Raw genomic sequence first — 27,197 nt, forward strand, 5'->3', positions numbered from 1 at the left:
GGGTTCAAATCCGGTCTCAGACACTTAATAATTACCTAGCTGTGTGGCCTTGGGCAAGCCACTTAACCCCATTTGCCTTGCAAAAACCTAAAAAAAAAGTATATATAATATTTACAGTTTTATATACATTTCTCTTTTTTGTTCTTTGTACAATGAAAGGTTGGTAGATATTTAATTTCATAATAAAAACAGAAAATTTTTACAAATAAAAAAAATAAGATGAGAATGCATATCTATAATCCTTCCAGCTCCAACTACATCAGAAAAAAGATTATATATCACGAGATAGTAAATCTAGAAGGAATCTCACAGATCATGCAGCCCAATTCCCCATTTTGACAGATAATCCTGGGAGAACATACAGGTACATCAGCATCAGAATTTTAACCCAAATTGTCAGAATCCAGAGCTTGAGTGCTTTCTGCTGGACTACCCCATAATATGCTTCTTTCCTCTTGGCAGAAAGGTAGTAGATTACAGATGTGAAATGTAGCCTACTCTATCAATCACAGTGGTTCTATGAAAAGGTTTTGCTTAACAGTCGGGTTGTTGGTTTCTTTTTTTGTTGTTGTTATTTTGTTCAAAGGAAAGCTATCATGGGGAGGGAAACCATTCACAAGTGATTATGGGATAAAAAACAAAGGTCATCAACAAAACTTTTCATTTTTAAGCTGTGACTACTCCCAAGTCTGAATAGAATTTTCAAAATCCTATTCTTAAAATTGCTAGTCCTTTTAGATATCTATATCTTTAAACACACACACACACACACACACACACACACACACACACACACAGACAAACACACACAGACTCATTTCTGCCTCCTCCCCTAGGCAGAGGATATAGCAAGAGTGAACTTACTACAGACTAGCCTGTGGGAACTGGTGGATCAAATGACCTAAAGACAAACCTAGGAGAAGACAAATGGGGCCAAGATGGTGGACAGAACACAGGCACAGTAAAAGTCTCCTGATCTCTCCTGATCTTCCCTCATATATAATATGAAACAAACCTCTTAACAGAGATCCAATCTAAGAAACCAAGAAAGAGAAACTAGGAGAAGAAGATCTATCTCAAGGTTTGTCATCTGAGATCGTGGGCAGACTCTGTCTGGAGCACAGGACAGGGTCAGAGCCAGAGAGCTCCACTAGTCTGATTGGCAGGGCCAGCATGAGTTGGAGAGCTTGACTACCATGATCAGTAGGACAGACTAGAGCCTGAAAGCCTAAAAGCGAGGCAAGTCTGACCGGCTACAAGGGCAACTAGGAAGCAGTGGCATTGGTTGTGGCACTGATGGTCTGGAGCTTGCCAGAAGAACTGGAGGGTGAGTTCCAGTGCAGGAGAGCTGCAGCCATATCTTCATTTCAGCTAAAGCCTCTTCCCAGAACAAACACAATTACAGGCTACCTCTGCCCCAGGCTCAGGTATGAGCAGCAGAACTCCCTCAGCTGTGAATAGGGAGAAAAAGTACCTTGACCTAGGTAATTGGTCACCATTGGTCAAAGATCAAAGTACTCAAAAGCTTCATCCACCCCCCTCCAGGTTAAGGAAGAGGGCCTCAAATTGAGGTCACAGATGCTCCAGAGAAAGCAACCAACACAGCCTACTGGCCAGCACACTCGCAATTACTAAACCCAAGGAAGTAAAACCTCTCAACACCAAACCTTTGTAAACCAGCTCCTCGTCATCATAAGGTCTTAAGAAAATGAAGAAAGGTCAGAGAAAAGGAGGGTCCATAGAAACATTCCTAGAAGGAAAAGACCCTAACGCAGAGAGACCCAGAACCTCTGAAAAGAATATGATCTGGTCTCCAGCACAGAAAGACTTCCTTGAAGAAATCAGGAAGGAGTTTCAAAATCAACTTGAAAATTTGGGAGAGACAAGTAACACCCTGCAACAAGAAAACAAAGCACTGGAAAATGCAAAAAGAAAATAATTTTCTCAAAACCTCAATTGGTCAAATGGAAAACTCTTCCAAAAAGAGAAATGACCAATTGGAAAACTTGTTGCAAAAAGTAAATGAAGAAAATTCTTCTCTAAAAAAAGAATGGAGTCTGCACACACTAATGATCTCATGAGACAGCAAGAGTTTGTCAAACAAAACCAAAAAATTTAAAAAGTAGAAGAAAATGAAAAATACCTCATCAGCAAAACTACTGACCTCGAGAACAGACTGAAAAGGGACAACGTGAGAATTATAAGGCTTCTTGAAAACATTTAAGAGAAAAAAAGGCTGGACTTCATATTACAGGATTTAGTGATAGAAAACTACCATGATATCCTGGAACCAGAGGGCAAAATGATTATTGAAAAGATACATCGATCCCCTCCATTAAGAGATCCTAAAATGAAAACAGCAAGGAATGTTGTGGGCAAATTCCAGAACTATCAGATAAAAGAGAAAATCCTGCAAGCAGCCAGAAAGAAACACTTTAGATAGCAAGTAGTCACAATAAGGATTACACAGGACCTGGCTACATCAACATTAAGGGATCAAAGGACCTAGAATGAGATATTCTGAAGAGCAAAGGAGCTGGGGATGCAGCCAAGAATCCACTACCCAGAAAAACTGAGCCTTCTCTTCCAGGGGAAAGGATGTACATTTAAAGAAATGGAAGACTTCCAACATTTCCTGATGAAAAGACCAGAGCTTACCAGAAAATTTGGACATCAAACAGGAAGCTCAAGAGACACATGAAAAGGTTTAAAAAGGGGTAAGAGAAAAAAACTGCTATCTAATAACATGAAACTGTCTATATCCCCTCATGGAAGAAAAATTCTCATAACTCTTGAGAACTGTAACTCTATTAGAGAGTTAGCCAGAAGTGATGGACACTCATGACTTTTCTGTGACTCAGATAGAATGATTTAAAACCAATACCTCCTTACAAAGGGGGACAGTAAGGAGACAGGAGGATGAAGGAGATGGAATGGGGCAAATCTCATTACATTAAGAGGTACAAAAGACGTACTGTAATAGAGGGGAAGAAGGGAGGAGCTGAGAAACACCTGAATCTTCCTCTCATCAGACTTGGCTTAAAGTTCACTTACACACTCAGTTAAGAAACTTATCTTACCTTTCAAGTATTAAAAGGGGAAAAGGGGGAGGGAGGAGAGAGGGAGGGGGAGAAAAAGGGGAACAGAAGGAGGGGAGGGGAGGGAAGAAGGGGTAAAGGGGAAAGAAAGGGGAGGGGTGGATATAGGAGGGCAAACACACTGAAGGGGGTGGTATTTAGAAACAAAATACTGGGGAATACGGATAAGGGGGGAAGGGGGTAAAATACAAACAGATGGGAAGATAGCATGGAGGGCAATAAAGAATTAGTAATCATAACTTTGAATGTGAATGGGATGAACTCTCCCTTAAAACATAAGTGAATAGCAAAGTGGATTAAAAACCAAATCCTACAATATGTTACTTACAGGAAACTCGTTTGAAGCAGAGAGATACATATAGAGTAACAGTAAAAGGTTAGAACAAAATATATTTTGCTTCAACTTAAGTGAAAAAGCAGGGATAGCAATCCTTATCTCAGACAAAGCAGCTGCAAAAACAGATAGAGTTAAAAGAGATAAGGAAGGGGCGGCTAGGTGGCGCAGTGGATAGAGCACTGGCCCTGGAGTCAGAACAACCTGAGTTCAAATCTGACCTCAGACACTTAATAATTGCCTAGCTGTATGGCTTTGGGCAAGTCAATCCCATTTGCCTTGCAAAAAAAACTATAATAAAAAAAGAGATATCCTCCTAAAAGGCACCATTGACAATAAAGTAATTTCAATACGAAATATGTATGCACCCAAAGGTATAGTATCCAAACTCTTAGAGGAGAAGTTGAAAGAGCTACAGGAAGACAAAGGCATCAAAACTCTACTAGTGGGAGGCCTCAACCTCCCACTCTCAGATTTAGATAAATCTAACCATAAAAGAAACAAGGAAGAAGTTAAGGAGATAAATAGATTGTTAGAAAACCCAGATATGATAGTCTTATGGAGGAAACTGAATGGAGATGGAAAGGAATACACATTTTTTTTCCTGCAGTACATGGCACTTACACAAAAACTGACAATGTACTAGGGCATTAAAAACCTAAATATCAACTGCAGAAAGGCAGATATAGTGAACATATCTTTCTCAGATCATTATGTAACAAAAATATACAATACTGGACCAGGGAGATACAGACCAAAAAATTATTGGACACTAAATAACCTCATTTTAAAAAATGAATGGATCAAAAAACTAATTATAGAAAGAATTATTTCATCCTAGATAATGACAATAATGAAACAACATATCAAAACCTATGGGATTCACTCAAGGCAGCTGTCAAAGGATGCTTACCTACATGACTAAATTAGAGAAAGAGGAAATCAATGAACTAAATATGCAAGAGAAAGAACAAATTAAAAAAACCCAATTAAACACCAAATTAGAAATTCTAAAAATTAAAGGAGAAATTAATAAAATTGAAAGCAAGAAAACTATTGAACTAATAAATAAAACCAAGAGTTGGTTTTATGAAAAAAAAACAATAAAATTGATAAAGCTCTGGTCAATTTGATTTAAAAAAAAGAAAGGAGGAAACCAAATTGCTAGTATCATAAATGAAAAAGATAAACTCATCACCAATGAGGAGGAAATTAAAATAATAATTCAGAATAATTTTGCCCAACTCTATGCCAATAAATTTGACAATCTAAGTGAAATGCATGAATATTTAGAAAAATATAAGTTGCCCAGGTTAAGTGAAGAGGAAATTAAAAACCTAAAGAACCCAATCTCAGACAAAGAAATCAAACAAGCCACTATTGAACTCCCTAAGAAAAAAAATCTTCTGGGCCAGGTATATTCACAAGTGAATTCTATCAAATATTTAAGGAACAATTGGTTCCAATTCTATATAAACTCTTTGGAAAAAACAGGTGAAGACAGAATTCTGCCTAACTCTTTCTATGGCACCAATATGGTGTTGATACCTAAACCAGGAAGAGTTAAAACAGAGAAAGAAAATTATAGACCTAACTCCCTGATGAATATAGATGCCAAAATCTTAAATAAAATAAATAAAATCTTAGCAAACAGTTTTCACTAGGATAATACACTATGACCAAGTAGGATTTTTTCCAGGGATGCAGGGTTGGTTCAATATTTGGAAAACTGTTAGTTTAATTAATTATATCAATAATTCAATACTGTATTAGAAATGTTAGCCTCATCAATAAGAGAAGAAAAAGAAATTGAATTAATTAGATATGGGAAGGAAGACATAAAATTCTCACTCTTTGCAGATGACATGATGGTATACCTAGAGAATCCCCAAAAAAGAGCTACTACAAATAATTAGCAACTTTAGCAAAGTTGCAGAATATAAAATAAACCCTCATAAATCCACATTTCCTTTTTTCTTTTTTTAAAATTTATTTTTAATTCCATAACCTTTCCCCCAATCTTGCTTCCCCCCACCCCCCACAGAAGGCAGTCCTAGTCTTTACATTGTTTCCACAGTATACATTGATCCAAGTTGAATGTGATGAGAAAGAAATCATATCCTGAAGTCTTTGGCCTGTTCAAACTCCACATTTCTTTATATACATTGCGAAAATATTTTTTAGGTTTGTTTTTTGCAAGGCAATGGGGTTAAGTGGCTTGCCCAAGGCCACACAGCTAGGTAATTATTACGTGTCTGAAGCCGGATTTGAACTCAGGTACTCCTGACTCCAGGGTCAGTGCTCTATCCACTGCACCACCTAGTCACCCCTAAAATATTCTTAAGAGCAAACATATTACCCACTCCCCAACAAAAATAAAGAACCTCATGATAAACCATGTAAAAGAAAGAGAAAAAATGTGTTTCAGTCTGTGTTCTGATACAATCAGCTCTGTCTCTGGTGGATCTAATTCTTCATCATAAGTCCATCACAGAAGCCACCTCCATACTTTTCCACAGTTGTGGCTGCTGACTGGAATTCCCTCCATCCATTCCTCCCCACTACCATATACTGTATTCTCTCTCTCCTCCATCCTGTTCCCCTTTCAAAATGTGCTATAGCACAGCCAAGTGCCACAACAGACAAAGCACCAGCCCTGGGGCCAAGAGGCTGGGGAGGGGAGAAGAGTCCCTGTTCTATGAGGGGCCTAGACTATGACCAGGATCTGAATTTGGTCAGGGTCCCAGAGTCCTGTTCTAGGAACAGAGGACAAACCTCGGAATTCTCTCTCCATTTCCCTACCTTGGGTGGGCTGAGCACTCAGGGCATAATTGCCTGGAGGCTCCTGATTCTGTTTCCTGGATTTGGACATGGTGATTCCTGCAACTACCCTGAGGGCTTCAGGCTTGCTCTGGAAGAGGTTTCCCCACTGATCCTCCAAGTTGTGTCCAGTGCTCCCCAGGGTGCATGTCAGGAAACTACTTCTGCTGCTGAGGGTTGTAGCTCCCAGGCACTCTGGGGCTGTTCCTGGTAGGCTGAAGCTTCTTCACACTGGCGGGCTGTCCCTCTAACCCCATAGAATAGAGTTTTTCCACTATTTTCCAGGTTATCTTGGGTTGGAGAATTGCCTCACTGGATCTTTCTGTGGATTCTGTCTCTCAAATATTTAGTTAGTCATAATTTTAAGATTTTTTAAATATTTTGAAGAAAGCACCAAGGAGAGGCTCTTCTCCTATGGCCATCTTGACTCCGCCCCCTCAGCTAGGCCAATCTGTGACATTTCTATATATGACTAGCAAGAAGCAGCAGAAAGAGCTAGAAAGAGAAATCCCATTGAAAGCAACCTCAGACAATACAAAATACCTGGGAGTCTATCTGCCAAGGCAAACTCAGAAACTTTTTGAAAACAATTATAAAACACTTCTCACACAAAATCAGACTTAAAACTGGGCAAATATCAACTGTTCATGGATAGACCTAACTAATATAATAAAAATGACAATTCTACCAAAACTAAATTACCTATTTAGTGCCCTACCAATCAATAATCCAAAAAAATTACTTTAATGGGTTAGAAAAACTTGAAAGTAAATTCATATGAGAAATAAAAAGTCAAGAATTTCCAGGGATTCAATGAAAAAACATGCAAAAGAAGGTGGCTTAGCCCTAGAAGATCTAAAATTATATTATAAAGCATCAGTCATCAAAACTGTCTGGTACTGGCTAAGAAATAGAATGGTGGATCAGTGGAATAGACTAGGTGCAATAGCAGGAAATGATTACATCAATCTGCTGTTTGCTAAATCTAAAGAGTCCAACTATTGGGATGATAACTCTCTCTCTCTGATAAAAAGTGTTGGGAAAATTGGAAGCTAGTATGGAAGAAACTTACAATTAGTTCAATACCTCACACTCTATACCAAGACAAGATCAAAATGGATACAAGATTTAGACATGAAACACATTATTATAAGCAAACTTTAAGATCAAGGAGTGTTTACCTGTCAGATCTATGGAAAGGGAAGTACTTTATGACCAAGGAAGAGAAGGAGATCATCATTAAAAACAAAGTAAATAATTTTGATTGCATTAAATTACAAAGCTTTTGCACTGACAAAACCACTGTAACCACGATCAAAATAAATGTAGTAAATTGGGAAACAATTTTTACAACTAGTATTTCTGACAAAGGACTCATTTCTAAAATATACAGAGAACTGAGTCAAATTTTCAAAAAATAAAGCCATTCCCCAATTGACAAATGGTCAAAGAATATGCCAAGGCAATTTACAGATGAGGAAATCAAAGCAATCCATAGTCATATGAAAAATTGCTCTAAATCATTACTTATCAGAGAAATGCAAATTAAAGCATCTCTGAGCTACCACCTCACACCTCTCAGATGGGCCAATATGACTAGAAAGGACAATGATCAATGTTGGAAGGGATATGGGAAATCTGGGACACTAAGACGTTGCTGGCGGAACTATGAACTCATCCAACCTTTCTGGAGAACAATCTGGAATTATGCCCAAAGGCAACAAAAATGTGCATCCCCTTTGATCCCGCAATACCACTACTGGGTTCATACCCTGAAGAGATGATGAAAAAGAGTAAAAACATCACTTGTACAAAAATATTCATAGCAGCCCTGTCTACGGTGGCAAAGAATTGGAAATCAAGTAAATGCCCTTCAATTGAGGAATGGCTTAACAAACTGTGTTATATATATGTGTGTGTGTGTGTGTGTGTGTATATATATATATATATATATATATATATATATATATATATATATATATATAGTACACCCTAACAGCAACATGGGGGTGAGGATCAACCTTAATGGGCTTGCTCATTCCTTCAGTGCAACAATCAGGGGCAATTTTGGGATAGCTGCAATGGAGAATACAATCTGTATCCAGAGATAGAATTGTGGAGTTTGAACAAAGACCAAAGACTATTTCCTTCAATTTAGAAAAAAAAACCCATTATCTTATTATGTAATTTTGTGATTTGTTATACTTTATGTTTATTCTTTAAGGATATCATTTCTCTCTCATCACATTCAACTGAGATTAATGTATATCATGGAAACAATGTAAAGACTAACAGAATGCCTTCTATGGGGGTTGGGGGGAGGGAAGCAAGAATGGGGGAAAATTATAAAATTCAAAATTAATAAAATCTTTCTAAAGAAAAAAAATTAGACAAACCCCTTCCCTTATAGCTCCCACCCCCCTACAAAAGGCTCCAGGCTCAGGAACTGTTAGGTGTGGTCCTGCCCTTGTATTTCCCCCAGGTCCCCAACACCCAGCTTTAGTTTCAGCTGCTGCCAAAATAATCACAAGACACAAAGTTGAGATCCTGGGATATGGCCAGCTAGCATCCAGATCACACAAGCTGAGCCTCTGGGGCAAACAACTCTATTTCTATCCTGTACCTGTCAGGGACACATCCCAGAAACCTCTAGAGCCTGTATCTGTTTTCAGTGGTAGGAAAGGGCTCCAACAGGGATATCCTATGAGGGGTGTGCGAGGTGAAGGGGTAGGAGGGACTGCCAGGGAGCAGGGAAGGAACTGGGCCTTAAAGTGGTTATTTCCCTGCCCTGTCTGAAGGAAAAAACTGGTCAACAAAAAGACAGAGCCACTTCCCACTGGTTTGGAACCGTTCCACTTCCTCTGGTCCTACTCACAAAGGAAAGGCCAAAGAGCTGGGAGGGAATATCTGGTCCAACCCATTCATAATCCAGATTAGAAATTGAGGCCCCAAGCAGGAAACAGACTTGCCTAATGGATCAGTATCAGAGCTGGGGCTTCTAACTGCCAGTGCCTCAAGGTTCTCTGCCCTACCGCCAGTTAGGGAAGCTGCTGTTCAGTGTTGTTGTCAAGCTAAAGCCAGTCCCCTGGCTGACATTCCTGGACATGCTAACTTGCCAGGGGCCCCGATCCAAATAGGATGCCCTCTGCACCTTGCCATCTGCTTTCCGAAATAATACTCCTGCCTAGAGAGTCTGAGTCTAGCAGCACCTGATAGGGGTTGTTTCTTTTCATGAATGACTGTTTTGTTAATGAGAGGAAAGGGGAGAAAAAGAGGGTTGATGGAAAGTTACCTTGGCAAGCCCCATGTTTCCTGTGGATGACCTCACTTCCCAAGAAGTTCTCATTGAAAATGTGTGGCCTCCCCTATCTGTACTTGATATACCACTTATCACACTGACAGCAATTTGGGGGTGGCTGGGAGAGAAACAAGGTCCAGAGCCTCAATTTCATCCACATGGGAACAGGTCAGTTTAGATCTCATCTTCAACTTCAAAGTATTTGCAAGTTGCCTGGGGCATCGAAAGCATTATGCTGGCCCAGCATTATGCAATCAGTACTGTCAGAGACAAGATTTAAACTCAAGTCATCTAGCCTCCAAGGTTCACCCTCTACAACCAGCTACCACCATCCTTTCAGCTATCTGTCCTTTTTGTTTCATAGCTGTTTCTTTCCCTTAATGTATCATCAAGTAAGGGATCTTTCATTAAGGTACTACTTTTAAATTCTACTTTGTATATATTTTTCATTTCATTTCCTGTGTATATGTAATTTACCACCAATAGAATGCCAGTTCCTTGAAAGCAAGGATTATCTTTTTTTTAAAATCTTTCTGTGAATTTCTCTGGTGTGTGTGTGGGGAGGGGGGTATCCATTTGCGGTTTTCTTTTTTTTAATTTATTTTTATTAAACATATTATTTGAGTTTTACAATTTTCCCCCAATCTTGCTTCCCTCCCCCACCCCCCACAGAAAGCACTCTGTCAGTCTTTACTTTGTTTCCATGTTGTACCTTGATCCAAATTGGCTGTGATGAGAGAGAAATCATATCCTTAAAGAGAAGTCTAAGAGGTAACAAGATCAGACAATAAGATATCTGGGTTTTTTTTCCCTAAATTAAAGGGAATAGTCCTTGCACTTTATTCAAACTCCACAGCTCCTTATCTGGATACAGATGGCACTCTCCTTTGCAGACAGCCCAAAATTGTTCCTGATTGTTGCACTGATGGAATGAGCAAGTCCTTCAAGCTTGAACATCACTCCCATGTTGCTGTTAGGGTGTACAGTGTTTTTCTGGTTCTGCTCATCTCACTCAGCATCAGTTCATGCAAATCCCTCCAGGTTTCCCTGAAATCCTGTCCCTCCTGGTTTCTAATAGAACAATAGTGTTCCGTGACATACATATACCACAGTTTGCTAAGCCATTCCCCAATTGAAGGACATTTACTGGATTTCCAATTCTTTGCCACCACAAACAGGGCTACTATAAATATTTTTGTACAAGTAATGTTTTTACCCTTTTTCCTCATCTCTTCAGGGTATAGACCCAGTAGTGGTATTCATTTGTGGTTTTCTTGAAAAAGATACTAGACTGTTTTGTCATGTCCTTCTCCAGGTCATTTTACAGATGAAGAAACTAAGACAGAGTCAGGTGATTTGCCCAGAGTCACACAGCTATTGTCTGAGGCCAGACTTGAACTCAGGAAGAGGAATCTTCCAGACTCCAGGTTTGGCATTCTATCTCCTATAACAACTAGCTGCCTAATGTGTGTATGTGTATATGTATGTATGTGTGTTTATATGTATGTATGTATGTATGTATAAAACCAAAAGCCATTTCCCAAATGATGAAAACAGTTCTCAAAAGACCTGCAAAGTATTCATGACCACTTGAAAGTATGCTTAAAACACTAATTATAAGAGAATGTGAATTGAAAGAACTTTGAGGTTTCATCTCATAACCTGGAAATTGGCAGATGACAAAAGACTATAATAGTCATTGTTGGACAATACCTTAGTGTATTGTTGGCAGAACTGTGAATCTATAGAACCATTTTGGAAATTAATTTGGAGTTATGCAAATAAAGTGACAAAAATGCCCATACTCTTTAAACAAGAGATTTTACTACAATCTCTCTCTCTCTCTCTCTCTCTCTCTCTCTCTCTCTCTCTCTCTATATCTACCCTGAAGAAGGCATTGTAAGAAAAATTCCATCAAAATATTTATAGTAGTACTTTTTATTATAGCAAAAAATTGGAAACTAAATAGTTCCCCATTAAATGGAAAATGGCTAATCAAATTGTAGTGTGTGAATGGAATGGAATATTACTGTGCTGTAAGACAATATAAATGTGATAAATATAGAGAAATCTAGGAAGATCTACACAAACTGATGCAGAGTGAAGTAGAGACGAGAAAACAATATTCACATTGACTATGGCAACAAAAATGAAAATAACCCACAAGAAATATCAAAAGTAAATGTTGCAAAATTGTAAAAAATAAGCATGGCTAGAAATAGGAAACTGTACAAAGATATCTCATCCATTTGCAGAGGTGGGAATTTCAGAATATTAAACATATTATCAAACTTTAATCAATTTTTATTCTTTTTTCTTTTTTAGTGAAAAATATTTTGTTTTTTGTTATTTGGAATAGTTCTCTGAAGGTGGGAGATGGGATTACAAAAAGAAAGACACCAATAAAAACTATTTTTGAAAAAAATCTTTGCAAACACAAAGCCATTGTGACATTTTTTTACTCACTCTCACCTGGACTGTCTCTCAATTCCTCCTCACCAGTTGCATAGCCACTGTGGAGATGCCTCCATCCCAAGGCCTCTTCCCAGGACCACCATGTTAGGAAGGATTACAAGTTATTCTTTGTCTTACTCAAACCTAGCCTCTAGCCACACTCTTCCTGGTTTCCTAGTACTATCCATCAACTTTTCAGCTCCCCAAATGTGTTGTTTTCTCCCATTAGAATGTAAGTTCCAGGAACAGAGCCAAGATGGTGGAGTAAAGGCAGGAATTCCCACAAGCTTTCCACCTTCCCTTCCCACTTCAAATACCTGTATTTGTTTGTTTTTGCAAGACAATCAGGTTAAGTGACTTGCCCAAAGTCACACAGCTAGGTAACTGTTAAGTGTCTGAGGTTGGATATGAGCTCAGGTCCTCCTGACTCCACAGTCAATGCTATAGCCATGGTGCCACCCACCTGCCCCCAAATACCTTTAAATAATGACTCTAACCAAATTCTAGAGTGGCAAAATTCACACAAAGACTGAGGGAAACAATTTTCCAACCCAAGACAACTTGGAAGATCTGAGAGAAAGGTCTGTTACACCAGGGTGAGAAAGGGTCTGTGCACTGGAGCAAACTGGAGCCATCCAGGAACAGCCCACGGCACACCTGGGTTCTTGAGGGTGCTTGGGTCTGTGGCAGCAATGGCCATTTCCAGACTTTTCTGTCCAGGGATTGCCAAGGACAACATGGAAGATCAGCAGGAAAACCCTGATGCATCATAGTAATCCCAGAGACCAGTCCCTAGCCCAGGAATCAGGAGCAGGCCTGTGCAGCCACTTGGCAGCTGCTTCCAGAGTGCTCAGCCCCCAGATGGTAAGGGGCTTGGGGGAGATAGCAGAAGTCTCTCTGTTATCTCTGTGGTTTGGCCCATACGCAGATCCAGGTCACAGTCTGGGGCCTCATACTTCCATAGCATAGTTCCATGGAAGAAGGGAGTACTTATGATCATCCACAGACCAGAGCACAGGCCAGGAAAGCAGTCAGAACCTATCATAAGAACTTGGAGGAATTGAGGTCCCTGGGGGGATGTCCCTAAAAATAGCTGCAAACACCCTCAAAAGCTTGGGACAGTATGCCCTCTACCCTGGAACCAGAGCCTCAACTTAACAAAGAGTTAAAATCAAGTCCTAGGCTGGGGAAATGGACAAACAATAGAAAAAAAAAATCTGGTCATAGATAATTATCATGGTCTCATGGAAGATCAAATGCACACTCAGAAGATGACGAAGTCAAAGCTATTTTCAAAGCCTCCAAGACAAATATGGTCTCAGACTATGGAAGAACTCAAAAAAGATTCTGAAAATCAAGTAAGGTAGGTAGAAGAAAAATTGGGAAGAGAAATAAGAGCAATGCAGGAAAATCATGAATATCAAGTCAGCAGTTTGATGATGAAGGAATTACAAAAAAATACTGAAGAAAATAACACCTTATAAACTAGTTTAGATCAAATGGGAAAAAAAGCAGTCTAAAAGGCCACAGAGGTGAAGAACTGACAAGATGGAAAAGGAAATATGAAAGTTACGAGGGAGTTGAATTTTTGGGAAAAAGGGAAAGGAGAAGTAGAATGGGGTAAGTTATTTCACATAAAAGAGGCAAGAAAAAGCTTTTGCAGTGGAGTGGAAGAAGGGGAAGGTGAGGGGAATGAGTGAGTCTGACTCTCATCAGAAATGGCTCAGTGAAGAAATAACATATACAGTCAATTGGGTATAGAAATCTATCTTAGGGGCAGCTAGGTGGTGCAGTGGATAGAGCATCGGCCCTGGAGTCAGGAGGACCTGAGTTCAAATCCAGCCTCAGACACTTAATAATTACCTAGCTGTGTGGACTTGGGCAAGCTACTTAACCCCATTTGCCTTGTAAAAACCTAAAAAAAAAATCTATCTTACCCTAGAGGAAAACAGGAGAGGAAAGGGATGGGAGAAAGGAGATGGGGAGGGGAGGGGGGATATAGGTGATGGAAGAGAGGGAAGATTGTGGGAGAGGGTAGTCAAATAAAACACACTTTTGAGGAGGGGGCAGGTGAAAGAAGAGAGAGAATAGAATAAATGGGGTTGAGGGGGTGAAAAGAATGGAGGGAAATACAGCTAACAATTGCAACTGTGGTAAAAATATTGACAATTTCTCTGATGGATTTATGATAAAGATTACTATCCATTCCAAAGAAAGAGCTGATGGTTCCTGAAGAAGCATACTTCTTTTTCTCACTTTACTTTTCTTGAGGTTTCTCTTTCTTTGTGGGAGGGGGGGAGATTATGTTAACTTTTACAATATGACTATTGTAGTTATGTTTCATAGCTACACATTTTTAACCTACACTAAGTAAATTGCTTTCTCAGTGAGGGGAGTGGAGTGGGAAGAAGGGAGAGAATTTGAAACTCAAGGTTTTGGAAGTAAATGTTGAAACTTGCTTTTCATGTTGGGATAAAAAAATAAAAATAAAATAAAATAAATTAAAAAAAAAAAGAATATTAAGTTCCTTGAGGGCAAAGGCTGTCTTATTTGCATTCTTTTTGTCTCCAAAGCTTTGCAGGGTATTTGGGACATGGAAAGCTCTTAAATAATACCTTTTAATTGACTGATGATTTTCCCTGGTAGAAAATAAGCTACATGAAGATGGGAAATGTGTCCTATTTGTTTCTGTAACTCTGGCATGGTGCCTGGTACAGAGAGAGCACATCATCAATAATGCTGAGGCATCACTCACCTCATTTTATAGATGGAAAAACTGAGGCAAGTACAAGTCAGGATACAATTAGCAAGAACCCTGCTTACTTTCTACTCTGAACTGTAGTGCCTTGGAAGCAATCTTACTTTTCTGTAATTACTGCATCACCATTGAACTTCAGGTAACTAGCCTTCCCTCTCCTTTTCCCTTCTTCCCCACATTAGCTGGCTATGGTTTCAGCAACATTCATAGTAGTACAGTTAGTCCTTCCCCATCGCAACTTTCCCTAGTTAGATTTCAATATATTGTCCTTCAACATTAGAAATTCAATGGGAATTTGGAGGGAATTTTGCAAAAGCACAATGCACAAAGACCAGCAGACAACACAAAAAAAATCTGGATACTCAGAAATGCATAAACTATATATAGATACAGAGAGAGAGAGAGAGAGAGAATTGTATAATATCTATTTTCTCTTTTATTCATTCATCTATTTATTTATATTTTATCTTTTAATACCATAATAATCCAGACTTCTTTTCTGGTATGAAGGGGGGGGGGGTCAGAACACTTTGGGAAGATTTCCAGATTGCAGGAGCACTGCACCCTGACCCTATGATATGAAAAGGATAACTGGATTTATGTGTGCATGTATATACAGGCATACATGTATGTACTAAATACACACATATGGATGTGTGTGTGTGTGTATATAATATAGACACTTTGGCACATACAAATGGTCTATATATGCGTAACTATTTGTACACCCCACATGTATGATATGTGCACATGCACATGTTGAAATATGTGTACATGTAACACAATCGATATACACACATATTACATGCATGGTATGATACACATTCACATACATATCGAAGTATGTACATACATGAACACACTGATATATTCCTATGGGCACATGTATACAAATACACACCTGTACTACCCAGTTTACTACACATATAGGCACATGTGTGCAGGCATATCCATGACAACATACATGAAAAATATCTATAGACTCATACACATTTGTATGCATTGGTGTGGTTCATATGTGCACACATACATACACATGTACATAAGCATAACACATGTGTATTTTACATATATCTATAAATACACATATGCACTGCACGTGCATGCACAGTACAAGGCACACATGAACATGCCTATGCCTAATGGTATATACATATAAATACATGGGTGTGCATGTGTGTGATGCAATGCATTCTTATGTGCCATTGTACATGTGTGTGCTTTTACATGCATGCACACAATGCATGTGTGTGATGTGTGTGTGCATGCGTGCATGTCATATACACACACATAAACTGATGTGATCCTCACAACTCTGGGGCATAGATGCTGTTGTTATCCCTATTTTACAGATGAGAAAACTGAGGTAGATAGAGGTTAAGTGACTTGTTCAGGGTCACAAAGTTAGAAAGTATTTGAGACTGTAGCACAGTGGCTAACAGTAAAGCCTACTCAGAAAGGCCTGGGTTGAAGGCTATCTCTCATGTGACTCTAGGCAATCTTTGAAGACTTACTAATTCCAGCAGAGTAATGGGCCAGCTGATGAGTAGACTAGTCCAATGGATGGGAGGAAGAAGTCATGACACTAATAGCATTAAATCATCCAACTCCCTTGTTTTCAGATGGAAAACTGAGGCCCAAGGAACTTAAGTTACCAGTCCAGGGCCTCACGTAGGGCCCTAGATCTCCATCTAGAAATGACCTCAGAAGCCAGTGAGTCTTACCCTCTGCTTTCTTTTTCTCCACTTTACAAAGGAGAAACTGAAGCCTAGAACATTCAAGAGATGTATCCAAATTTCTACCTAGATCTCAGATCTAGAACTGGGAGGGGCCCTCAGAGACCAGCTAATCTAACTCTCTCATTTAACAGAGGAGGAAACTGAAGCTCAGAGAGAAGAGAGGTGACTTTCAGAGGTGACCAAGGTACTCCATTTCAGAGGCAGGATTTGAAACTAGATTTTCTGCCTCCTGAGCTAATCTGTTGTCTACTGTCCCACTCTACTACTTTTGTAGTCTGAAATAGGCAGGTTTTCTTTCCTTTCTAACTTCAGAACATCTCTTTCCCTACGAAGGCTGAGTAAAGGATTCTTATCCAAAATACTTTCATATGTAGTAGGCAGCTTTCCTCTTCTCCCCCCTCCCCAACAACGACTGGCTTCCTACACTAGGCTAATAAAGTCAAAATAACCAACTCTGAATGATCCCATGCGCCACATGGACATGGGACAGTGACACAAAGCTATTCACCCCACCCAATCCTACCCCATTCCCCTTCCCTTCCCTCATCAAAAGAAATCATCAGCCCCTACTCCATGTGTGAGACCTGGGACTGTGCCATATAATAGCTTACTAGCTGCTGGAAGCTGATCTGCAGGCAAGGATGCCTAATAACAACAAACATGGAGAGGTCCCTCTGAAATGTCAATCTCAACTTCAACCATTATTAGGCAACGTACTACGTGAATGGTTTCCAAAACATACATGAACACATGTGCCACACACACACATATATGGGAAGGAGCTGGAAGGGAGGGCTGGGAGAGGGACGAGAGAAGGAAAGAGAAGAAGTAGAGGAAGAAGAGAAAGGAGGAGAACACAGAGAAACACCAAAGATTTGGAAAAAAAGGAAGACAGGGGGTAGAAAAAGAAAGGGGTGAAGGAGGGAAGGAGACAAGAGAGAAAAGAACAAGAAAGAGAGGGAAGAATGGGAGAGGTGGCGGGGGAGGGAAGAAGAGAAGAAAGAAAGAGGGGGAGAAGAAAGGGAGGTAGACAGAGTGATGAGAGATCCATAGATGCACAAAAAGAGAGAAAAACAACTGGAGTGAGAGAGACAGAAATATGTCCAGAGAAAGATGCCCAGCTTATTTATATATGCCCTCTGAGTTTTAAGCACATCTCTCCCAACTGCCTACTGGATGTTCCACTAACACCTAAAATTCAACTAGTTGCAAAAGTGCCCTGGCCCTCAAGCCTGTCCATTCTTTCATCATCCTGTCAGTCCCTTCTTGCTGCCCCCCCCCCAGCCAGCCAATCAGTGACCAGGTGTGTGGTGGTTTCTGACTCTTCCACAATTCCTAAACAGCACAGCCCTCTAGTTGAGGGCCTCATCACCTGGACAGCCACGGTCTCTTAATTGCTCTCCTTGCTTTCCCCTTTCTCTGTCTCTGATCCACCCTTCAAATAGCTGTCAAAAAGGTTTTCCTAAAGAAAATGTACAGTGTGTTCATTACCTCAATAATAAAATGGATTCTTGAGGCTGATCTTTTAGGTCAGCTGCCAACCTTCTGGGGTGTGGTTGCTAGACTACGGGCGTCGAGTCCAAATTCCACTCTAGCCACCTGAATTCTCTGAGCCTCAGTTTTTTCATCTGTAAAATAAAAGGGCTGAACAAAGTGATGTCGTGGTTCCCTCCCAGTCTAAGATCCATGAGCTTCCGTTTTTGTGGGTGGAGGCTTTTTCATCTATTTGTCACTCTCCTTTCACTTATGTCCTGGATAGAATGAAAATTTTTTGAGAGCAGGGGCTTTTTTATAAGGGCGTCCCTCCATCTGTACCCCCACTCCAGGACCTAACCCATCCTTAACACCTAACACACACCTCAATAAACTGCTTCCATTGAAACTGGGCTGCGGAGCTATTCCTGGACCTTCACATCAACTGCTCCCTCCTCCTTCATTAATCAACAAGTATTCATTAAGGTACTTAGCTTGGAAAGGGTTCTGCCCTCCTCTGGGTCTCTCCCAGAATTCTACTCTCTTCAAGGATCAGCTCTGAAACCCGGATCCTCCTCTTTGCTCCTGCTCTGTATAGGCACTTGTCAAATTCCCAGGTCCTTTCTAGTTTTTATCCAAATGTCCCTGAGGGCAGGGACTGTCATTTTTTATCATGGCTTCAGAGTTAGATAGGGTTCTGTAGCTACAATAACAGATTTCAAGCTGGAAAGGACCTGGCAATCAGCTAAGATATTTTCCAGAGAAGTAAACTCAAGTGCCAAGGGGAAGGGGGGACACAGGTAGCAGGTGGCAGGTTCTCTGCCTCCATTAAACCACTTCCCTAATAGGCATTTAATAAAGAAATCTTTAGCCCTCTGAAATATATCTCACTGCAATGAATTAAAAGTAAGAAAAACACAGAATCTCTGTGTGTGTGTGTGTGTGTGTGTGTCTGTCTCTCTCTTTCTCTGTCTCTGTCTCTCTCTCTCTCTCTGTCTGTCTGTCTGTCTGTCTGTCTCTCTCTCTCTCTCTCTTTTTCTCTCTCTCTCGGCACTCCATGATGGGCCTAGAAATCCTCCAAAGCAGTGAATACCTGAGGAAATGTCTTATCCATTCTCTCAGGTCTTCAAAGAAGTAGTAAAAAAAAAAAAAAAAAACCAAAACCCCAAAAGAAGAAAAATTAAGGACTATTTGAGGAAAGGAAAGAGCCCTCAGTCTTAACTTAGATACTGGTCAAAGCATTTTGAGGGGTGGAGAGTGAGAATTGGTAGAGAGGAGGAGGAGGGCAGGGGAACAGACGTGATTTCGTTGGCATACAGCACTTCCTAGTGAGGAAATTCACTCCATCCATCCAAGTTGGCACCTTCTCTGCAGCCATGAGTCTTAGTTTACAACACTGAGAGATTAAGGACACATAGTTAGGATGTGCCAGAGATGGCATTTGAACCCAGGACTTCCTGGTTCTTCCTAGTCTAACAAGTGGTGCTATGCCTAAAGGCTGTAAAGAGCAGAGCAAACGCTGGCAGAACCACTCACACACAATGCGGTCCCTAAAATGTTTTTTTTACGCTCACCAAATAATATTCCCCCTATAAGCTAACTGCTTTCAGTCTCACACACAGAAAAACACAGCACACATGTATTCCCCACATCCACAGTGTATGCATAGAACACATATACAGGTGAACACAGACACAGATACGAAACACACACACACACACACACACACACACACCCCGCACGGACCACCCGCTACGCATGACACACACAGACAGACGCACACATACCGGTGTAGCCCCAAAGCAGCCACCTCCCTTGGGGAAGCCTGGCCCGCCCCCAGCCCAGAGACAGCTTCTCCCCTCTGCGCTGCACCAGTTGGCTCTCCGCCCTCTCCGAGCCTTGCCCTCTGCCCCAGGGAGCCGCTCGGCTCTCTAGCTCCCCCGGGCGGTCAGCTGTGGACGCGCGGATCGTGGCACTTCTCCCGAGCGGCCGCTGCTCGGCGTTTCTGTCCCGGCACGTCCCCGCCAGCGGCAGAGGCCGTGGCGCGCCCCGCGCCCCCCACCGCCCCCCTCCCGCTCCGGCCAGGCTAGGGCCAGGTGAGGGCCCGGGCTCCCGTAGGGCTCCGCTGCATGCCAAGGGCCCGGCGTTGGGGGGGGGGGGGCGAAGGGGCGGGAGTGGGCACAGGGGAAGCCTCCCACGGGGCTCCGGCCGCAGGCTGGGCGGCGACTCACGTGCATCATGGTGACCAGGTGGCAGGGGTTGAGCAGGTAGATGACGGTCTTGGTGGCGAACTTGAAGCCCACCTCCACGCCGAAGGTGAGACACAGCGCCGCCAGCAGCAGGTTTTTGACGAGGCTCTCCGGGGCCGCGGGCGGGCGCGGGGGCGGCTGCGGCCGGGGGCAGGCCCGCCGCCCTCCGCGCTCCCGCCTGGGCTTCCAGAGCAGATGCCAGAGGGCCACTAGGATCTCCAGCACGGCCAGCGCCAGGAAGGCCCCGCTCTCCAGCAGCCGCTGCTTCCACGACAGGAAGGCGGCGCAGTCCGGGCCCCCGTTGCCCTCAAAGCTGGGGTCCACGCCCCCGTAGAGCCAGTCGCGGAGGCTCTGCTGGCTGTACCTGGCCATGGTCCTCGGCTGCGGCGGCCGGCGGCGCCCGGGAGGAGGCTGCAAGCCGCGGCTGCGGAGCTGGCGGCCGACCCCTCCCCTCGAGTCAGCAGGGGCACATGGGAGGCCGGGCGGCGGGCCCGGAGCCCCGGCCGCGGCACCCGAGGGCGCCGCCGATCCCCGGCGGCCTGCAAGAGCCGGACGCAAAGCCCAGGGCGCCCGCGGAGCCCCGGGGAGGGGGCACGGGGCGCAGGGCGGAGGCCCTCCCGGGGAAACCGAGGGAGGAGAGCCGGGCCGGGGCGGGGCGCGGCGCGGCGCCGCCGGGAAGGTGCCACCGGGAAGGTCGCGGCGCGGAGGGGAGCCCGGGGCGGGGCGCAGGGGCTCCGGACGCCTCTCGCCGATGCGCTGTGCCCGGCCGGCCGGCCCCGCGCTGCCGCCAACTTCCCGCCGACTGGCCGCGCCGGCCCAATGCGGGGGGGGGGGGGGGGCCTCCTCCCGCCGCCCCGACCCAGGTACAGCTCCGCCCCGAGCCGGGACCACGGCCCGCCCCGGGGCCGCCCGGCCCGGCCGCGCCCCCTCGGGCCCGCCCCGCCCCGCCCCGGGGGGCGGGGCCGCGGGCGGGGCGAGCGGCGGGCGCGCCCCTCCCCCCCGCCCGGGCGCCGCGGCCCCCCCTGGGCACGCCGGCCCGCGGAGCCGGAGCGGGGCTGCGGTAAGGGGCGCCCCGCCGGCGGCCCGCGGCCCGGCTCAGATCCGGCCCCCGGCTTCCTTGCCCGCTGCGCTCCCCCAGCCGGCCTGGGCCCCGGCTCGCGGCTCCGCCCCTGCGCCTCCCCTTTCCTCCCCCCCCCCCCCCCCGCCTCCTCCTTCCTTTTGCCTCCTCCTTCCTCCCCTCTGCCTCCTCCTCCTCCCCCGCCTCCTCCTTCCTCCCCTCCGCCTCCCCTTTCCTTCCCTCTGCCTCGCCTTCCTCCCTTCTGCCTCCCCCCCCCCCCCCCGCCTCCTTCCTTTTGCCTCCTCTTCCTCCCCTCTGCCTCCCCCTTCCTCCCTCTGCCTCCCCCTTCCTCCCCTCTGCCTCCCCTCTGCCTCCCTCCTCCCCTCTGCCTCCCCCTTCCTCCCCTCTGCCTCCTCCCTCCTCCCCTCTGCCTCCTCCTCCCCTCTGCCTCCCTCTTCCTCCCCTCTGCCTCCTCCCTCCTCCCCTCTGCCTCCTCCTCCCCTCTGCCTCTCCTTCCCTTCTGCCGCCTCCTTCCCCCCTCTGCCTCTTCCTCCCCCCCTGCCTCCTCCTTCCTTTTGCCTCCCCTTCCTCCCCTCTGCCTCCCGCTTCCTCCCTCTGCCTCCTCCTCCTCCCCTCCGCCTCCCCTTTCCTCCCCTCTGCCTCGCCTTCCTCCCTTCTGCCTCCCCCTTCCTTTTGCCTCCCCCTTCCTCCCCTCTGCCTCTCCTTCCTCCCCTCTGCCTCCTCCTTCCCCCCTCTGCCTCCTCCTCCCCCCTCTGCCTCTTCCTCCCCCCTGCCTCCTTCCTTTTGCCTCCTCTTCCTCCCCCCTGCCTCCTCCTTCCTTTTGCCTCCCCCTTCCTCCCCTCTGCCTCCTCCTCCTCCCCCGCCTCCTCCTTCCTCCCCTCCGCCTCCCCTTTCCTTCCCTCTGCCTCGCCTTCCTCCCTTCTGCCTCCCCCCCCCCCCGCCTCCTCCTTCCTTTTGCCTCCTCTTCCTCCCCCCTGCCTCCTCCTTCCTTTTGCCTCCCCCTCCTCCCCTCTCCCTCCCCCTTCCTCCCCTCTGCCTCCCCCTTCCTCCCTCTGCCTCCCCCTTCCTCCCCTCTGCCTCCCCCTTCCTCCCCTCTGCCTCCTCCCTCCTCCCCTCTGCCTCCTCCTCCCCTCTGCCTCCTCCTCCCCTCTGCCTCCCTCTTCCTCCCCTCTGCCTCCTCCCTCCTCCCCTCTGCCTCCTCCTCCCCTCTGCCTCTCCTTCCCTTCTGCCGCCTCCTTCCCCCCTCTGCCTCTTCCTCCCCCCTGCCTCCTCCTTCCTTTTGCCTCCCCTTCCTCCCCTCTGCCTCCCGCTTCCTCCCTCTGCCTCCTCCTCCTCCCCTCCGCCTCCCCCTTCCTCCCCTCTGCCTCCTCCCTCCTCCCCTCTGCCTCCTCCTCCCCTCTGCCTCCCTCTTCCTCCCCTCTGCCTCCTCCCTCCTCCCCTCTGCCTCCTCCTCCCCTCTGCCTCTCCTTCCCTTCTGCCGCCTCCTTCCCCCCTCTGCCTCTTCCTCCCCCCTGCCTCCTCCTTCCTTTTGCCTCCCCTTCCTCCCCTCTGCCTCCCGCTTCCTCCCTCTGCCTCCTCCTCCTCCCCTCTGCCTCCTCCTCCCCTCTGCCTCTCCTTCCCTTCTGCCGCCTCCTTCCCCCCTCTGCCTCTTCCTCCCCCCTGCCTCCTCCTTCCTTTTGCCTCCCCTTCCTCCCCTCTGCCTCCCGCTTCCTCCCTCTGCCTCCTCCTCCTCCCCTCCGCCTCCCCTTTCCTCCCCTCTGCCTCGCCTTCCTCCCTTCTGCCTCCCCCTTCCTTTTGCCTCCCCCTTCCTCCCCTCTGCCTCTCCTTCCTCCCCTCTGCCTCCTCCTTCCCCCCTCTGCCTCCTCCTCCCCCCTCTGCCTCTTCCTCCCCCCTGCCTCCTTCCTTTTGCCTCCTCTTCCTCCCCCCCTGCCTCCTCCTTCCTTTTGCCTCCCCCTTCCTCCCCTCTGCCTCCTCCTCCCCTCTTCCTCCCCCTTCCTCCCCTCTGCCTCCTCCCTCCTCCCCTCCGCCTCCTCCTTCCACCCCTCCTCCTCCCCCTTCCTCCCCTCTGCCTCTCCTTCTTCCCTTCTGCCTCCTCCTTCCCCCCTCTGCCTCTTCCTCCCCCCTGCCTCCTCCTTCCTTTTGCCTCCCCTTCCTCCCCTCTGCCTCCCCCTTCCTCCCTCTGCCTCCTCCTTCCTCCCCTCTGCCTCCTCCCTCCTCCCCTCTGCCTCCTCCTCCCCCTCTGCCTCCCCCCTGCCTCCTCCTTCCTCCTTCTGTCTCCCCTTCCTCCCCTCTGCCTCCCCCTTCCTCCCTCTGCCTCCTCCTCCCCTCTGCCTCCTCCTTCCTCCCTCTGTCTCCCCCTTCCTCCCCTCTGCCTCCTCCCTCCTCCCCTCTGCCTCCTCCCTCCTCCCCTCTGCCTCCCCCTTCCTCTTCTCTTCCTTCCCTGTTTACCAGCACCCTCGCTTCCTCCTTCTTGCCTCCCCTTCCCCGCAGCCTTCCCCCCCTCACCCCCACCCCACCCCCTGAGCCTTCCATCTTGCCCCCTTCCTGCCCCCTCCCCCACCTCTCCCCATAGCCCGCACCCACCTCACCCTCCGTCCCTCCAGATGCTCCTTCCCGGCTTGGCCTCTGCTCAGCCTCCTCCTCTCTTGCTGTGGCCTCCCCTGCTCCTTCCTCCCTGCTTAGTGCCACCAAACAGATCACTACTCACTATACACAACATAAATGAGGGAAGGGACACGTGGAAAGCACTTCCAGTGGACACTGTGCCCTCACTAAGACTTCAGGGAAGTCACAGGCTCCTATGAAGACGGAAAACATGCCAGACAGATGGGGTGACCAAAGAAAATGATTCAGCCGAGATGAGGATCTTGTTTCTGGAACAGCCAGGGGGCCAGTATCACTGATCCTCAAGGATATTGGGGAAGTGGGGGAGGTCACAAGAACTTTGAATTGTCAAGGATTTTGTATATGATTCTAGAACTTATAAGGAGCCAAGGCCACTAGGTGTCACAGTGGACAGAGCTCTACCTCAGGAGCTGGGGTCAAATCCATCCTCAGACACCAGCTGTGTGACCTTGGGCAAGTCACTTAACCCTGATTGTCTGGCATGTGGGGCCATCTCCATTTGTCCTGATTCAAATCAGGCCACTGGACCCAGATGGCTCCAGAGGAAAACAAGACTGCTGATGTAGCGCAGCCCCCCCTCACTCAAATCCAATTGACATCCTTCTCATGGCATCACCCCCCTGACGTCATGGCCTTCTTCAAGAATGACGGCCCAACAGCAAGCAAGGAGTCAATGGAGGTTGAATAGGCTTTAGAGTTGGCATGGGGTGGGGAGGGTTACCTGTTTAGACGCCTCTTCAAAAAATTCACCATTTTCTGCTGAATGCAGTATGGATTAGTGTGGGGAGTGATGCTGAAAGACTTGAGGCAGGGAGACCCACCAACAGGCTATTTTAATAATCTAGGCCTGAGGTAATAAGGGCCTGCATCAAAATGCTGCCACTGTTAGAGAAGAGAAGAGGATATATTAGACCAATGTTGAAAAAATGAAATCTACCAACCTTGGCAGATATTTGTGGAGAGTGACAGTAAAGAGACAAGATTGTAAGCCTAAACCAGGAGGGACGGGAATTCAGGAAAGCCTGGAGAGATTTGTATCAACTGATGCTGAGTGAGATGAGCAGAACCAGAAAAACACTGTACACCCTAACAGCAACATGGGGGTGAGGATCAATCTTGATGGACTCGCTCATTCCATCAGTGCTACAATCGGACAGTTTGGAGCTGTCTGCGATGGAGAGTGCCATCTGTATCCAGAGAAAGGATAGTGGAGATTGAACAAAGACCAAGAACTATTCCCTTTAATTTAGGGGGAAAAAAACCCCTGATATCTTATTGTCTGATCTCGCTATCTCTTATACTTTATGTTTCTTCCTTAAGGATGTGATTTCTCTCTCATCACATTCAGTTTGGATCAATGTATACCATGGAAACAATGGAAAGACTCACAGACTGTCTTCTGCGGGAGGTGGGGGATGGAAGTAAGATTAGGGAAAAAATTATAAAAGTCAAAATAAATAAAATATTTTAAGAAAAGATTGTAAGCCTAACAGTCTGGAAGTTGGATTTGGGTTCAGATAATGCCTGGAATGGCCTCTCTCCTCATCTCTGCATCTTCAAATTCCTGGCTTCCTTCAAATATCAGCTCCGACATCACCTTTACCTGTCACCCTTCCTGAGCACTCCAAATATTATCCTCCACATCTCCCATTACTGGATAGTCCCTTAATATTTCAGTCTATGCTCCAAGAAACCTCTGGGATTGTTGGGTGTTGTTTTCTTTAAATGAGGATGCTATTTAGATATTGAAAATAACCATTTGAGAACTTTACTACCACTTCTGTTTTGTTTAAACTGGGGACTTCCACCATTACACTACTACTACTGCTAATAAAAATGGTAACAATCACTAGCATTTATAGAGGGCCTATAATGCGCCAGATCCTAGTGCAAAGCGCTTAAAAAATATTATCTTAATTGGTCCTCACAACAACCTTTTGAGGTAACCTACTATTATCCCTATTTTACAGTTGGGGAAACTGAGACAAACAGCTTAAATGACCTGGCCGGGATCATACAGCTAGGAAGTGTCTGAGGCCAGATGGGAACTCAGGTGAAAAGCTTCAGAACCTCAGATTTTTTTTTAGATTTAGGATGTTAGATTAAGTGCTATAAGGGACAGCAGAAATCATCTAGTTCAACCCCCTTATTTTACAGAGTAGGAAAATGAGGCCAAGAGAGGGGAAGTGACTTGCCCAAAGTCACAAGAAGCTTACAGAGCTACAAGCAGGAAAAGACAACAATTCATCATAGTATAAGGATGACTATCATTTTAAATTTCATATAGACTCCAAAATACTCTGTATAGACCAGATCTGTATGGTTTCATATACAATCTTTTCTTCTGTTCTTTGTATAGGAAAATATTCACATTTGCTCATAATGAAAGTAAATGATTAAGAGGGAAAAACACTTTTAAAAAGAAAGAAATTCCATAGGAAAATACTATCAAAAGTGTGGCATAACACTGCAAGAGCAATCCCTTGTTTTAAGTCACACACACACACACACACACACACACACACACACACACACAGAGACAGAGGGGGGGCAGACAGACAGACACAAAGAAAGAGAGACAGAAAAACAGGGGGGGGGGGGGAGAAATTTTGGCTTGTTTCTGCAAAGGTTTAAGTTTCTTTGCTTAGGTAAGGAAACTTCCTAGGCTACATAAGAGGCCTCTGACCAGAACACTCATTCCAGGAGTTACAGCACAGACACCTGTCAGGCCAAAAAAAATAGGAGAAGCACCCTACACATGTGAAGGACATTAGGGTAACCTAATATTGCACAACCTTCATTTGTCAGGCCACAAAGGAGGTTAATAATTTAACCTATTCTCTGTTTTTGCATAAATATTTCCCTTCTTTCCCACCTTGGCTGTGGTCATTACCTTAAGGGCCTCCACCTATGGGTTAGAGGTAAGATTTTAGAGAATAAAACTTAAAATGTCTAATCTATATTTCCTATCAGTTTTGTTTGAACCCTATATTTTAAAGTTGCTACAGTTTTAAGGTTCACAATTGATAAAATGTGATCATTTTGTATTTAAATTAAAGCCCAATGTTCTTGTCAACAACAAAGAAATCTTATTGCTTTGTTACAGCTTTTTTCTGACTGTATCATTAAATGAGTTGGGTTTTGTTGGACTTTGTTGCTTGTTTTTTGTTTCACTTTTCCCCATGTCTCTGTCCCACCTCCCTTATTCAGGATCTCAAGGAAGGACCTAGCTCTTAATGGGTTGCTTAATGGGTTATTTCTTCTCCCTGAC

General features: G+C 45.3%; 1 protein-coding gene and 1 long non-coding RNA gene across 3 annotated transcripts in view; both read right to left on the reverse strand.

The window, feature by feature from the left end:
* Positions 1-20,986, reverse strand: part of TMEM164 (transmembrane protein 164) — a 146,921-nt gene extending 125,935 nt beyond the window's left edge. Inside the window, exon 1 of one of the 2 annotated variants that reach the window (XM_074204884.1) lies at positions 20,206-20,986. In XM_074204884.1, coding sequence (XP_074060985.1) covers positions 20,206-20,595 — 390 coding nt within the window. In that variant the 5' untranslated portion in view covers positions 20,596-20,986. Of the gene's footprint in view, positions 1-17,992; positions 19,897-20,205 lie in introns of those variants that run through there. The other variant, XM_074204885.1, reaches the window with a different exon arrangement.
* Positions 733-17,999, reverse strand: LOC141501159 (uncharacterized). Its single transcript, XR_012472153.1, has 2 exons — positions 12,023-17,999; positions 733-10,621 (listed from the first exon to the last, which is right to left on the reverse strand). It is a non-coding gene; the product is annotated as an uncharacterized LOC141501159 (long non-coding RNA).
* Positions 20,987-27,197: the final 6,211 nt, after the last annotated feature.

The sequence above is a fragment of the Macrotis lagotis genome, chromosome X (genome assembly GCF_037893015.1).
Source record: "Macrotis lagotis isolate mMagLag1 chromosome X, bilby.v1.9.chrom.fasta, whole genome shotgun sequence".
In the NCBI taxonomy this organism is placed as follows: Eukaryota; Metazoa; Chordata; class Mammalia; order Peramelemorphia; family Peramelidae; genus Macrotis; species Macrotis lagotis.